The 13,546-nt window shown below is 34.7% G+C and overlaps 1 protein-coding gene across 2 annotated transcripts in view; it reads right to left on the bottom strand.

Moving 5' to 3' along the window:
• Positions 1 to 12,312, bottom strand: part of CDK17 (cyclin-dependent kinase 17) — a 33,172-nt gene extending 20,860 nt beyond the window's left edge. For both annotated transcript variants that reach the window (XM_012720554.1, XM_004675791.1), the window contains exons 1-4: positions 12,171 to 12,312; positions 5,757 to 5,921; positions 3,098 to 3,231; positions 1,839 to 1,964 (exon numbers count right to left, since the gene is read on the bottom strand). In XM_012720554.1, coding sequence (XP_012576008.1) covers positions 1,839 to 1,964; positions 3,098 to 3,231; positions 5,757 to 5,921; positions 12,171 to 12,288 — 543 coding nt within the window. In that variant the 5' untranslated portion in view covers positions 12,289 to 12,312. The remainder of the gene's footprint in view (positions 1 to 1,838; positions 1,965 to 3,097; positions 3,232 to 5,756; positions 5,922 to 12,170) is intronic.
• Between the last annotated feature and the right edge of the window lie 1,234 nt (positions 12,313 to 13,546).

Here is a 13,546-nt window from a genome sequence, read left to right as displayed (position 1 = left end):
AACCTATATATCTTTTGAAAACCTGTGATATACTAAGACATTTTACTTGCTTGTCTCTCTTGCTTTCCTGTAGCACCTCATATGCACCTGAACTATGACTACAACTCATCTAAAGAAATCCTCACATATGCAATCACCTGATTTTATGTCAAAGGTGACATTGCAACAGCAAAAGCTATTCTTTTAGTAACCACTTCTGGTCACTTGCTACATGCTAAGAGAATGTACCAATAAGACACGACTAACAACGGTCTTTTATACAAAATGCATAGAGAATTCCTAGAACAATATAAAAAGACAAAATGGAAGAGACAACAGACTTGAGCAGTTAAGTTTTGCAAAAAGAGGATCCATAAACATTAAAAAAGGCGTTTGACTGAGTCATAAGGAAAATGCAAAATAAAAATGTGATGAGACAGTATTATATATTCACCAGAAAAGTTAAGATTTTAAAAATGGGGAGAGAAGAGACAATATAAAAAATTGGCAAGGAATATTATCACACATTGACGAGTATGAACTGTATAGCCACACTAGGAATTCTTTGATTGCATCTAGGCAAGCAGAACATATACATACAGTCTGTATGTTTATATACAGTTCCATTCCATCTCTAAAGTATGTACCCAATTCCATTCAATATCTAACAATTCCATTCCTAAGTATGTACCCAACAAACTTACATATGCTAACCAAAACCCATGTACAGGAATGGTGATAGAAGCAACACAACTAAACAATGGCCAAAAACAAACAATTCAACTGTAAATGCCTATCAGTAGAAGACTGGATATGATAAGGACAAATAATTATAAATTTATGAACCACCTAGATAAAACACAAAACAGAAGCCAACCCCCAAAAGGATACACATCATATATGTCCAGTACATTGGAATACATACTGTGCAGCACATATATAAACTTGTGTAACAATGCATTTAAACAATTTAGATTCCTAAGTATAAAGTTTAAAGTTCAAATGAAAATAAAACTATCAAAAGCATTTTTAAAGTGGCGTGTATACAGAAATGAGGATTTAAAAAGTCTTTCTAGATCTTAAAATGTACTATAATAATCAAAACAATGGGAAACATGGATAAAAGGAGTCTTTGATTTTGGACTCTGGGATAATGTTTACAGTTAAAGAGGAGACAAAAAGCAAACTGAGGAAGCAAGACAGGATTTCTGGGATTTTTCAAATTTCCTTTTTTAGTGATCTCAATATTGGTTACACAGGTATATTAACTTTGAAAAAATAAAATATTAAAAAATTTCTATTCTTAGAGAATACAATTATGGTTTATGTACTTATCAATACATCTACCATATGGTAATGTATTTGGTACAGCTAGCATTGACTGGATGGCAATAAATATATTAAGTTTACCAAAATATAATATAAAATAGTGTAAGTCATATTCAAACAGCCATCTTTAAACTCTTATGAATGAAAAACACAAAAGCCAAAAAAATAAAATTAGTTATTCAAAAATTAAATATAAAATTATAAAATACTTACACTTAGAAAAACCAAACATTTGATGGTGTAGGTATAAGAGACTAAATACGGGCCCTCCCTGGTGGCGCAGCAGGTTAAAGCACAGCACCAAGAAGCTTAAGCCACTTCCGCATGAGTTCGATCCCCGCCTGCCCCGGAGGTGATCCACATGGCCTGGCAGACCTCTCCTGACCCACCCACTGCTCCCCTCAGCAGTGTACTTCGTCGATCTCCCTTTTCTGCTCCCCACTCTGTCCCTGGTGAATCCTCTCACCCTCCACATCTCTGGCCTGTACCCCAGCTCTGTATGAATAAATAAAAAGAGACTAAATACTTACCAAGGAAGCTCGACGTGACCTTCGGCTCATTGGTTGATCAAAGGGTGGACTGTTTATCTGTAACTTCTCAAGATATCCATCAGGTATTCTGATATCTGCAGGCAGTGATAATCGCTTATTTAAATCCTTTAAAAAAAAGGGAGAGAGAAAGGAAAAGAAGATATTGATAGGTAACTTCAAAGAAAGACAAGGGCATCTGAAAGTTGGATTCTTAACTTCTTTATTATTTCTTAGTGATAAGTAACTGTATTGCAGTTGTAGTGTTACCTATTTTGATTATATATAATATATACACACAAGAATATACTATAAGCAAAATGTATATAGTTTTTCATAAATGGTACCCTACAACCCACTTATTTCATTTTAAGGTAAATTAGATTCAGAATTCTTTTATTTCAAAATATGTTCTTTTTTTTCTGAAAAATTCATTTCTACAGTATATGCTAAAGTGACATTCATAATCAACTTATGCCACTGATGTTATGTATTATATTGACAAAGAGAATCAAAGAAGTTAATTATTTTACATGAAGACATAGTTTGAATGCTTTACAGAGATAATTAGGTATGATGAACTACAAAGAAAATGTTTCCAAAATGTAACATTTGTATTTTTCACAAAATAAATATGAAGCATCCAGATGAATCTCATAAAAAATAATTAAACTCATGTTTTCTAAAAAGAAAAGTTTGCTAACGTAAAACACTGGACTTCCAGAATTTTTGAAAATTCACATTTCATTTTATAGAGAGCCCACACAGTGTTTTGCAGAATATTAAATATAATGAAACTGGCCCTCCCTGGTGGTGCAGCGGGCTAAAGCACAGCACTAAGAAGCTAAAGCCAGTTCAGCATGAGTTCAATCCCCACCCCAGAGGTGACCCACAGGGTGTGGAAACCTCTCTTGACCTGCCCGCTGTTCCCCTCAGTAGTGTACTTCGTCTCTCTGCCTGTTCTGCTCCCCACTGTCTCTGGTGAATCCTCTCACCGCCCCTACACCTCTGGCCTATACACCAGTTCTGTATGCACAAATAAATAAATCTTTAAATATAATGAAACTATGTTTGTCTTACGATACCAAATAATTGGAAAAGAGAAAATATTTACTACTCTTCAAAAATGCAAAGAAACAACTTTCTTACAAGTGTCTTTTACCTATTTGAAAATGTTCAAAAAGGCATTCTACTCTGTTTTATGTGTGCATTTACATACACAAGCACAAATAGAGGAATATTCAAATTTGTTAAATGGTTACCTCCATTGAGATCCGTCTATGTATACGATTTCTAAGACAAACACCAGTAGGTGACTGGACTTCATCAGATGATGTCCCAGAAGCTTGGTCACTCTCACCATCTGAGCCCATTTTTAAATTTTCATGAACAATATCTATAAAAGAAAATGAAACATTATCTGACCTGCCCTACTTATATGCTACTTAATTAGATCACACAATCTAGTATCACTACAGATAATAGGTAGACAGCCAACACATAAGTCATTAGCATAAAAAGGTTTTACATTCTGGGTGTCATAAGTATGTGGCTAAGGTATCAAAACAAAGTGGTCTTAGGAGATTAGTAAGAAATCCTTTTATAGTTTCAAACTAAGAAAATAATCAAATAATTATCAAGACTTGAACAATAAATTACAGACTGGAAATAACACTTAAGGATTATTTAGTCACTTCTCTCCTTTCCCAGATCTGAGAACTAAGAATTTGAAAGATTAAATGACTTCCACTGTTCACATAGTTTACAGGCAGAGCTAGAATAGAAACCTGGGTTTTTCTGTTTAGCCTTTGTTTAGCATTCCTCTCACTAAATAATGTGTCACTGGGTCTATGACCAAATAAGCGAATTCTTTGAATATTGTTTTTAAAGATTTAAAAATAAAAACCTGGTAAGACAGTTTCCTCCAGCCCCAGTCCAGTGTTAAATATAAAGCAACAATTCAAAAGTTATTCACTGAATATTTATTTTGTACTAGAACTACAAAAACCAGTTTATGATTGCCAAAAATCTGTTGGAAGCAAAAACATTAATAAAATTACAGTGGAAGAACACACTCAGAGATTTCAAAAGAAATTTTCTAGAGCCATCTGAACAAAAATTAACTTGGCAGCAAAAGTCAATGCATTAGTGACTGATTCTTAATCTGATGGTATCTAACCACATGAGGCCAAGTATTATTTTCTGTCACATTATAAAATCTCAATGATAATTTATCTATACTTTCCATTTCCAGAAAAATCTGACAATCCTTCTACACGTGAAAATATAACACTTTAATGTGTATAGCTGAGTCTGCAAGAATGTATTCATAATACCCAAGAAACAAAGACAAAGAGAACTAAAACCCAAAGCTGTTAAACACATACAATATCACTTTTGGGGGGTTTGGGGGGGACTGCTGATCTGGGCAAGAATGTACTTGGATTTAGTTGTCACAGTGGGATAATAGGTGAAGCCTCAGCACAAAATAATGATGTCTCACATGTCTGAGTCTCAAAAGCTTCTTGTAGAGAGGATGAGAATTTCAAAATGCAACATCTTAAGTAAAGAGCAGACTTAAAAGAATTCGGCTCTACTCCATAAGGACTACAAAGGAGCATACATATAAACCTCTAAAATACTTGAGTACTATCTGATTCAACCAAGAAACTTCTCGTGCCCTCAACAAATAAGGGTTGTCTCAACATGAATGCTGGCTTTTTCATTTTTGTTAATAAGACAAAAGTGCAACAGTGAATGAAGATTTCTGTCAACACTTATAATTGTGAGCAATCTCTTTGTTGAATTAGGTAACAGTTTTTGAGGGCTAGAACAAAATTTATTTCTCAAATGGATCAATTTTTGGTCACTCACAATATGACAGCTACAGATCTACTTAAATTTAATCTGAATTAACTAATATGTTCAATATCACTTTCTAAGTTTACACCAAGAGTCTGCAAATGTGGACTGTTTTACATAGTTCCTGAGTTATAATAGATTTTATATCTTTATAGGGTTACTTTTAAAAGAGTATGCAACAGAAATCTTACGTGACCTACAAAATCTGAAGTATTACTATCTGTACTTCTACAGAAAAACTTTGCAAAAATCTCTGGTCCAGACAGTCGACAATAATAAATCAAACCTTGATATAAGCACTTTCTAATTTCTGTGAATTAAATAACTTGCTCCATGACTAACTTCAAGTTATCAATATGTTTATCACTTAACACAAAGCTGGAAAGAAATGTGTACACCATTACATAATATTTTGCTTATGTACATTAGAAAAATAACTCCAAAATCCTAAGTAGTAGTAAAGTGTAAGCTCCCATTGTAGCAAACATTGTAGTTAACAAAGCACATAAGGAAATAATATATCATGGCAAGAGTAAGCAAATAAAGCAAACAGCAGAATAAAACTCAAAAACTTCAATAAATAGATCATGAGACTATAAAATAACTGCACACAAATTGATTTTAAAAGTCAAACATGATAAATTAGATACCACCCAAATAAGGCCAGAAATAAACTTGCAGATACGTAGTTTTCCTAGATATTTAAAAGTACAGTGACATTAACTCAGGTCATAATCATATATACTTAATATCGCAACTGGTAATAATCTGGAATTAGCACCATTTCAATCTGCCATTCATCTTGAAATCTTGTGTCCATCTCTTAGAAGTCTGGGATTTTTCTTGGTGAACAGGCTTTCAACTGTTACTCTGAATGTCAGTACTACTGCACTACCTCTCTGAAACCTATCTTTCTGCTATTTCTCTTATTCTAAACTGAATAAGAAAAACCAGATAGTAAAGATCTGCTTCTTTTTTAGTTTCATGCAACTAAAACTTAGCTCTGTACATGACCTATAATCAGGCAACGTTTTAAAAAGTAACAGATAGTTAAATTACCTAATCTGCTTCCATTTCTAGGCATTGCCATGAAGGAGCCAAGGCTTCCTCCAATAACGCTATGTGGTCTCCGTAATGGGGGCTTCTTGAAGGATCCTGTGTACTGGTGAAGGAAGGAATGCATACTGTGAGAGGTTGGTGGCCTGCCATTCTTCACAATAGGCTCTGTGGTATCCAAAAATCATTCCATTTAACAGCCCGAGGTCCAGGATCACATGAAAAGGGTTCAAAAAGTGAAACAGGAAACAAAAGATTATATTAGAGATCATTACATCTGACCTCATTTCTTTGATTAGCTCTGCAAAGTATTAGATTAAAATAATTTCTATGAAAAAATACTTACAGAAAACATTTTTAATATTTGAAGTTGGCCTAGTAACTTATCACTTCTTACAAAACCAAAATTGGTTAGCATCACAAAATACCTCAGATTTTGATTTTTTGCAAATGGATTTTTGATCCATTTGCTTATTTTAAAATATCTCAATTGTTTCCCTACTACACTTATATTTATTTACTGTTTCATATATGTCTTATGAGTAGGCATGCTGTAGGATATAAAAGACATGGTTCTGGTTGGAAGGAACTTACATTCCTATTTGATAGACATTCAAAACATATGTCAGTGAATAAATAAAATACAGCTTCAGTATAGATCAATGAAGAGGTTTTGGAATTTATTGCCCCAAAATTTTCATAGTTTTAAAAATAATCGTAGACCTCTATCCAACCAGAAACATTAATTATAAATGAAGAAAAACCTGTTTTTCTTATGATCTTATGATCACTTTCACCTCTAAAGAACAGGTTAAGGACATGATAAAATCTTCTGACACATAATTAGTCCTCTATATTAGAACTATATTTTATATTGGTAGTTGTCAAGGAATATTAAAAGGAATTTGGTTTCTTTAAATTTGGTTTATTTAAAGAAGAGCCGACCCTTCTTTTGTAACAGGATAGTCATAAGTATATCTTGTAATGAGGGAACTTTCTTATCTATAAAGATTTACCAGATACCAAAAAAGGCTGGCAAGTACAGGTAGCTCAGATTTACAGAAGTCCAATGTATGGGCTTAGGAAAAATTAGCCAAAGTGGCCAATTAGTCTGCACCAATAGTGGTGCTTGGAAGACTCAACGAGAGGGAAAAGTGAAGATGGGGCAAACAGTCTTTGAGGATCCCATACGGCCCAAGTCATCTAACCATCAGACTGGCAGGAGGGGAAGAGCCTAACTAGTAATGAAAAATGCCTGTCCAAAGTGCATTGGACTGGTATGGTCTTAGGCAACAGACAATCAAGGACTTGGGTATCTTAAAGTCTAATAAAATATATGATTTAATAATGAATGGCGAGAGGATATCTGATTAAAAAATGTGTAAATTAAATAAAAAGAAACTGGAATACATGTCAGAACAAGAAAAATTTCAAATTATAATATTTCATTTTTTGTAATCTTAATAAAACACAAATATTCTGCCTATAGACTTTTATTTTAGATGCTCTGTAAAGTTGTTTGGTGAAATACAACTTGCAAAAAAACGGAGCTTATTATGCAGTGGGGATAGTTACAGTGTGCCTTATGATTTGACAAACACTATTTCAGGCCCTGGGCATCAAGAGGTGAACAAAATTAATAACGTGCCATTCTTTCAGACTATAAAATCTAGGGGGAAAAATGAGAAACTGAAAAAAATATCAGATAATAGGCAATATACAAAAATTTAAATTGAGAGATATGATACAAATGCAGGATGAGCTATTTTACATTGGATACTGAGGAAAAATTTTCTCTCCAGAGATATTTCTAACAGATATAAACACAAGAAGGAGTCAGTCAAGGGGAGAAGGTTGAATGGTATGTTAGATGATATTCTGGGTAGAGGGAAGAACTACGCATGGTAGAGGGAAGAAGTGAACACATGGTAGTTTGATTTGTTAGAGAAGTAGTCCTCAAACTTCAGTATGCTTCAGAATCCTTGCAAGGACTTGTTAAAATACAAATGAGTGGGCTCCTCATCCAGATTTCCTGAGAGGGAATCTCCTTAGAGCATGAGATGGTGGTTACCAAGGGTTATGGTTATGTACATTTTATTGTAATGTTTTCTGTAACTAGCAGAAATCTCTACGAAAAACTGCAGTAATTTTTCTTATTCTATAGATTTGTTGCAAGTTTTCCAAAGTCTTTAACACTGCAACATGGCAATTTTTATTACACTGAGAAATTTATTGCCAAATAGAACTTATTTATCTATTTGATTTTCTGACTACGTAAACTATTATGATCAGAAATATGAAATTTCTTGACCTACTTCATAGCCTTACTCATATTCCTGTTCCTAACCCTGTTTATAAAGTCTTAGCTTGATCCTATTCCCATTTCCTATTTACACCCACTGGAGTCTGCTTTCAATTTCTTCTCCTCATAGACCTTGTGCTATTTGTAGGAATTAGCACTATTTCCAACTCCCTGTATCACCCACTATTCTCAAAAACTAATCTTCACTGCTAACCTTGTATTTAGTCAACAGGTGAAAGGAAGAAAACTGCAAGTTAAGACAAAAGCTAACAATATCCATAAAGACTAGGCTCAATGACTCTAAAAAATATGTCCCTGTGCAGATTATAGAGGAATTAGAAAGCCAGACTATTTCAATCTTTGCCTTTGTGATTATCATGAGAATTATTATTCTGTTAAATTTGTCTTATCACACCCCATGGGAACATGAAGATATGGTCAATTTTTTTTAGTTGAGAAATTTCAGTTATGTTAAAAGAACTTTGATAAATTTATCTGTAAGCCCCGAGTAGTGTAACAAAACAGTATTGATTTTCTATGTATAATTATGCTCTACCTTTCCCCCCATATTTAAATTGTCACCTATCCTCATAGAAGTCAATTATTTTGGAAAATTCTTATTGCAAAAAATAAGACCCTGAAACATGGTAACTGTGATATTTCTAAAGTAGCATGAAGATTTTATCAAACTGAGAATCTATAAAAAACTTCTCAGATTAATTATTTCTACTGAGATAATATGACATAATTAATCATTTTAAAGTATACAACTCAGTGGCATTTTGTCCTCCTATAATGATGGATAGCCAACACTTTTACCTAGCTCCAAAAACTGTCCTCATTTCCAAAGAAGACCCTACACCCCTTAAGCAGCTGTTTCCCCATCATCCTCTTTTCTGAATTTACCTATAATGGATATAACACAGAAATATAATTAATTATAGACTATGAGACCTTTCAGTCAAGGTTTTTTCAGTGTTTGAGGTTCATTCACATTGTTGTCTACAGTACCTTTTTATGCCTGAGTAATACTCAACTCTTGGAATATGCCACATTTGACTAATGCACTCACCTGTTAATGAACTTTGGGTTGCTTACACCTTGAGCCATTGTAAATAGTGCTATGATTATAAACATTTGTGTATGAGACTCTGTTTGCATACCTGTTTCTATTCTTTGAGGGAAATTCCTAGGAACTGAATTTGTGGGTCGCATGGTGAGTTTAATCTTAGAGTAATATTAAACTAAATTTTTTACCCTCCTTACGCTAACATTGTCACTATATGGCTGTGAGACAAAGACCACCTGATTTAAAAACTAGTAATATTGTATGTGAGAAGATAATTTTAAAAGTGTGCAATCTATCACTTCTCATTCATTAAAGGATATTCAGGTGTAGACTTTATCACCTAGTTTAAGAATTTTATGCTCCATGATAAACTCATTAGAGAAAAAAGTATGTTGGAACTGGCTACCAGGCATAATGGAAGCTCCAAAAGGGTATTAAACCTTGGTCAAAGCTGCTGGTAAAAATCTTTGCACTATTACATATAAGGGGTAAAGAAATCAGTCTATGTTACCAGTGGTCTCTACAACGCAAGACGAATCAATGTCTATTACGATACATTCAAGTATTATTTCAAGTAACTCATGTTAAGAAGAAACTACTCAACAGACCTCCTGTTTTCTCTTCCTCAATGCCCATTAGTGTTACTATTAGAAGACAATTTTAATAAAGCAAATATGTAGAACTTAAAAAATATTTAACATTTAACCACTTGTTATAAATGAAGCATTTTTTTTTAAAATATTTTATTTGTACATACAGAACTGGGGTACAGGCCAGAGGCTCAGGGGCGGTGAGAGGCTTCACCAGAGACAGAGTGGGGAGCAGAACAGGCAGATCTATGAAGTACACTGCTGAGGGGAGCAGCGGGCAGGTCAGGAGAGGTCTGCCACGCCATGTGGTCACCTCCGGGGCAGGCGGGAATTGAACTCATGCGGAAGTGGCTTTAGACTCTCAGTGCAGTGCTTTAACCCGCTGCGCCACCAGGGAGGGCCTAAATGAAGCATTTTTAAGAACATTTAACACTAAAATATAGCAGAAAATGGAATTAATCTAAAATATTAATGAGTTCTCCAAAAGGTATGTATAATTTCTTTGACTCACACTTTGTTTTTCAAAAGAAGTTTGTCTTATACCCAAATATCCATTTAGAATGTGCCCAGGCCCTTTCTGGTGGCTCAAGGGGTTAAAGTGCAGCACTATGAAGCTACCTGCAGCCACCTCAGCTTCCAGTTTGATTTGTGGACAGACCTACATGGCACAGCAGACCTCTTGTCTTGCATGCTGCTCACCTCCTCAGCAGTGTATTTCAGTCAATCTGCCTGTTCTGTTCCCCACTTTGTCTCTGGTGAATCATCTCACCACCCCCGCACCTCTGGCCTGTACCAAGTGCTTGTATGCGTAATTAAATCTTTAAAAAATAAAAATAAAAAAAGAATGTGCCCCAGAAACCATCCACCAAGATGTATACTGTGTTTATTTCACTCCTGATCATCACCAGTAAATATGCCTGCAAGACTGATCACAAGAACCAATACACTGGATTTAAAGAATACCAAGAATTTAAAAGGGGTCAGTGAGGGCTCTCCTTGGTAGTAAAATGGGTTAAATTAGCACTGCATTATGAAGATTTCCAAAGCCACTGCAGCATGAGTTCGATCCCTGGCCAGGGAGCTGACCCACATGGCGTGGCAGACCTCTTCTGACCCACCCGCTGCTCCCCTCAGCAGTGTACTTTGTCAATCTGCCTGTTCTGCTCCCCACTCTGTCTCTGGTGAATCTTCTCACCCACCATTCCTCTGGCCTGTACCCCAGTTCTGTAAGCATAAATAAATCTTAAAAAAATGTTTTTTTAAAGGATTCTGCTCCTAGCTTAAGAAATAAAAGGCATTCTAAAACCATCATTAAGATCTGATGCAAATGCACAAATGTTTCCTTCCTAAGTGAATATATCTAAATTGCTTTAAATCTTTTACTCAATTTATCTGTCTTCTCTCTCCTACCACAACAAATCCGTTAACCTTGAGTAAAGATGGCTCTTCTGAGGAAAAGAGTTTTGAAAAGAAACTAAAGCAACAGTAAAATAAATTTACACAGAGCCACACAACTAATTTACAAATTTTAGTGTATCCCAAATTCCACTGTGTGACTTTTAATTTGCCATTATTCCTTTCCTTTTTACAACAAAGGCATTTACATTCAGTTGTAAAGGGTGTAATATTCATGCTTTCACCCCCTGACACAAACATCTAGTAGCAGAGATTTAGGCAGCCCCAAGAAAGGCTTCTCAGAAAATCTGCATATGATTATATACCTGCAGCCATCCAGTTAGCTCCTTCTGTTATTATTATGGCATCCCTAGGGCTATTTCAGTTTTGAATATGTAGTTTTGCTCTATAAATTTCATCTGGAGTTTTCACTCATCTAATTTAACAATATTTTCTTTTCTATTAAGGTCTGTGAATTACTACTTTACATAGGGAAAAGAACTGTCCAAAGTGTTACTCATTATACCCCTAACTACTATCTTCCAATACCATTGCAGTGAATATAAAATAAGAAAAAGTATGATTCCCTTATGTAACAAATTTTGTCATATACATGGTAGCCAATCTGTACACATGCTATAAAATTATGAAGGATAAAACAAGAATTTCACAAACTTACTATAACTTAGGTTATAAGAATAAAAATATATTTAAATATTAATTTTAAAATGGTTCCTTAACAATTAGTATAATAGTATAAAAAAGGTGGTATATTATTTAAGAACCAATAAAAACATAAAGATAAATAGGACAGGAGAATTTCTTAGGATTAGAGACCAAGGTCAGTGTACCTAACACTGTAGAGTAAGATTTACAGTACAGTAAGAAAGCAAGCAAAAGTTATATTGTCTTCTGTTTCCTAGAAGCTAGGAAATGAGATGGAGAAATAAGCAAAAGGATGCTACTAAGAACTAACCAGGAAAGTAAACTATTATTCAATTTATGAAGTAATGAAGAAGAAGAAGCATTTCTCCACCCTTACCCATCCCCCAAATATTTACCGTTATCCTTACTGCTGTTTTCTTCAATAGTCATTTGTTCAGCCAACTCAGACAATGATTCATCAATAGTCTGGCTTCCTCGAAGTGTGAGGGACAACCTTCTCTTAAATTTTTTCATCCTATCTATTGAATGTGCCTTGAAAAAGCCTAGGGGGGGAAAAAAAGAACACAATGAATACAAAGGTAAAGCTGTGAATTACAGATCTAGGTTACTGGGAATCTTTAAAGTAAGAATCTAGTGAGGAATTTTCAACTTCCTCCAAACACCATAAAATCTAACCCACCCTTTAAAAAATCATTTAGATTAATGTGTATTTGTAAAGTATCATCAGAAAAGCAGAAATCCTACTTATACAGCTTTATACAGCTGAATTAAGAAGTTTTCAAAAGTATATATTTAAAAATCCAAACATAGTGCAAACATAAATACTATTTTGATATGTAGGTTTCATCATTAAAAACATCAGTCATCACATTGAAACCAGCCAATCATACTTTTAGATTCGGTCCGGGGAGTGGCACTGAAGAGGTGAAGGGGAAAGAGAACAACAGAATGGTATGTGAAACTTTATCAAATGTCTCCAGTGGAATTTTTTAAAGATTACTTATTTTTGCATATTGAGAACTGGGGCACAGGCTAGAGGTATGGGGAAGTGAGAGGATTCAGAGGCAGCATGGGGAGCAGTGGGTGAGACAGGAGAGGTCTGCTGTGCCACGTGGGTCACCTTGAGGGCTGGGGATTGAACTGGTGCTTCATTAGCCGGCTGCAGATAGCTTCACAGTGCTGAGACTTAACTCCCAGGCACCACCAGGGAGGGCCCAGTGGACATTTTCTTAAAAGCTCCTATTCCTTAAGCTTAGGTTGGTCCTTACACCAAAAAGACAAATCCATGTTGAAGAATGTTTTCTCATCTTCCATAATTTACTAATCCTCTTTTCAGCTGTGTCCAGTTTACAGTTGTTGTAGATTAATTAACAATAAGTATTATCATCTACAGATCTAATAGTTGTTACAATTGTTATTAATTTATTACATTTTTCAGTTCCATAATTTCTGTTTGATTCTTTTCTACAGATTCCAGTTCTTTACAGAAATTCTCCACCTTGCCTGCTATCTACTTTCACGAACAGGCTATTTATAGAGTTTTAAAACTCTAGAATTTGAACTTGTCTCAATAACTTATGGTAACCTGCATATCCTTTATCTGTTAATTTCTCTCTTTTGGTCCTGCTGGTCTAGTAATCTCTTATTGAATGCTCTATATTGTATGTGATCTTGTATGGACATATGTATAGGAAATGTAGAGGGCTCTACATCTAGGTTATGCTGCCCTCACCTAGAGAGAATTTAATTTCTGTCTAGCAAGCAGTCAGAG

Source organism: Condylura cristata, unplaced genomic scaffold, assembly GCF_000260355.1.
Source record: "Condylura cristata isolate star-nosed mole 26May11 unplaced genomic scaffold, ConCri1.0 scaffold00004, whole genome shotgun sequence".
In the NCBI taxonomy this organism is placed as follows: Eukaryota; Metazoa; Chordata; class Mammalia; order Eulipotyphla; family Talpidae; genus Condylura; species Condylura cristata.
This window is presented reverse-complemented; position numbering and strand designations above follow the sequence as displayed.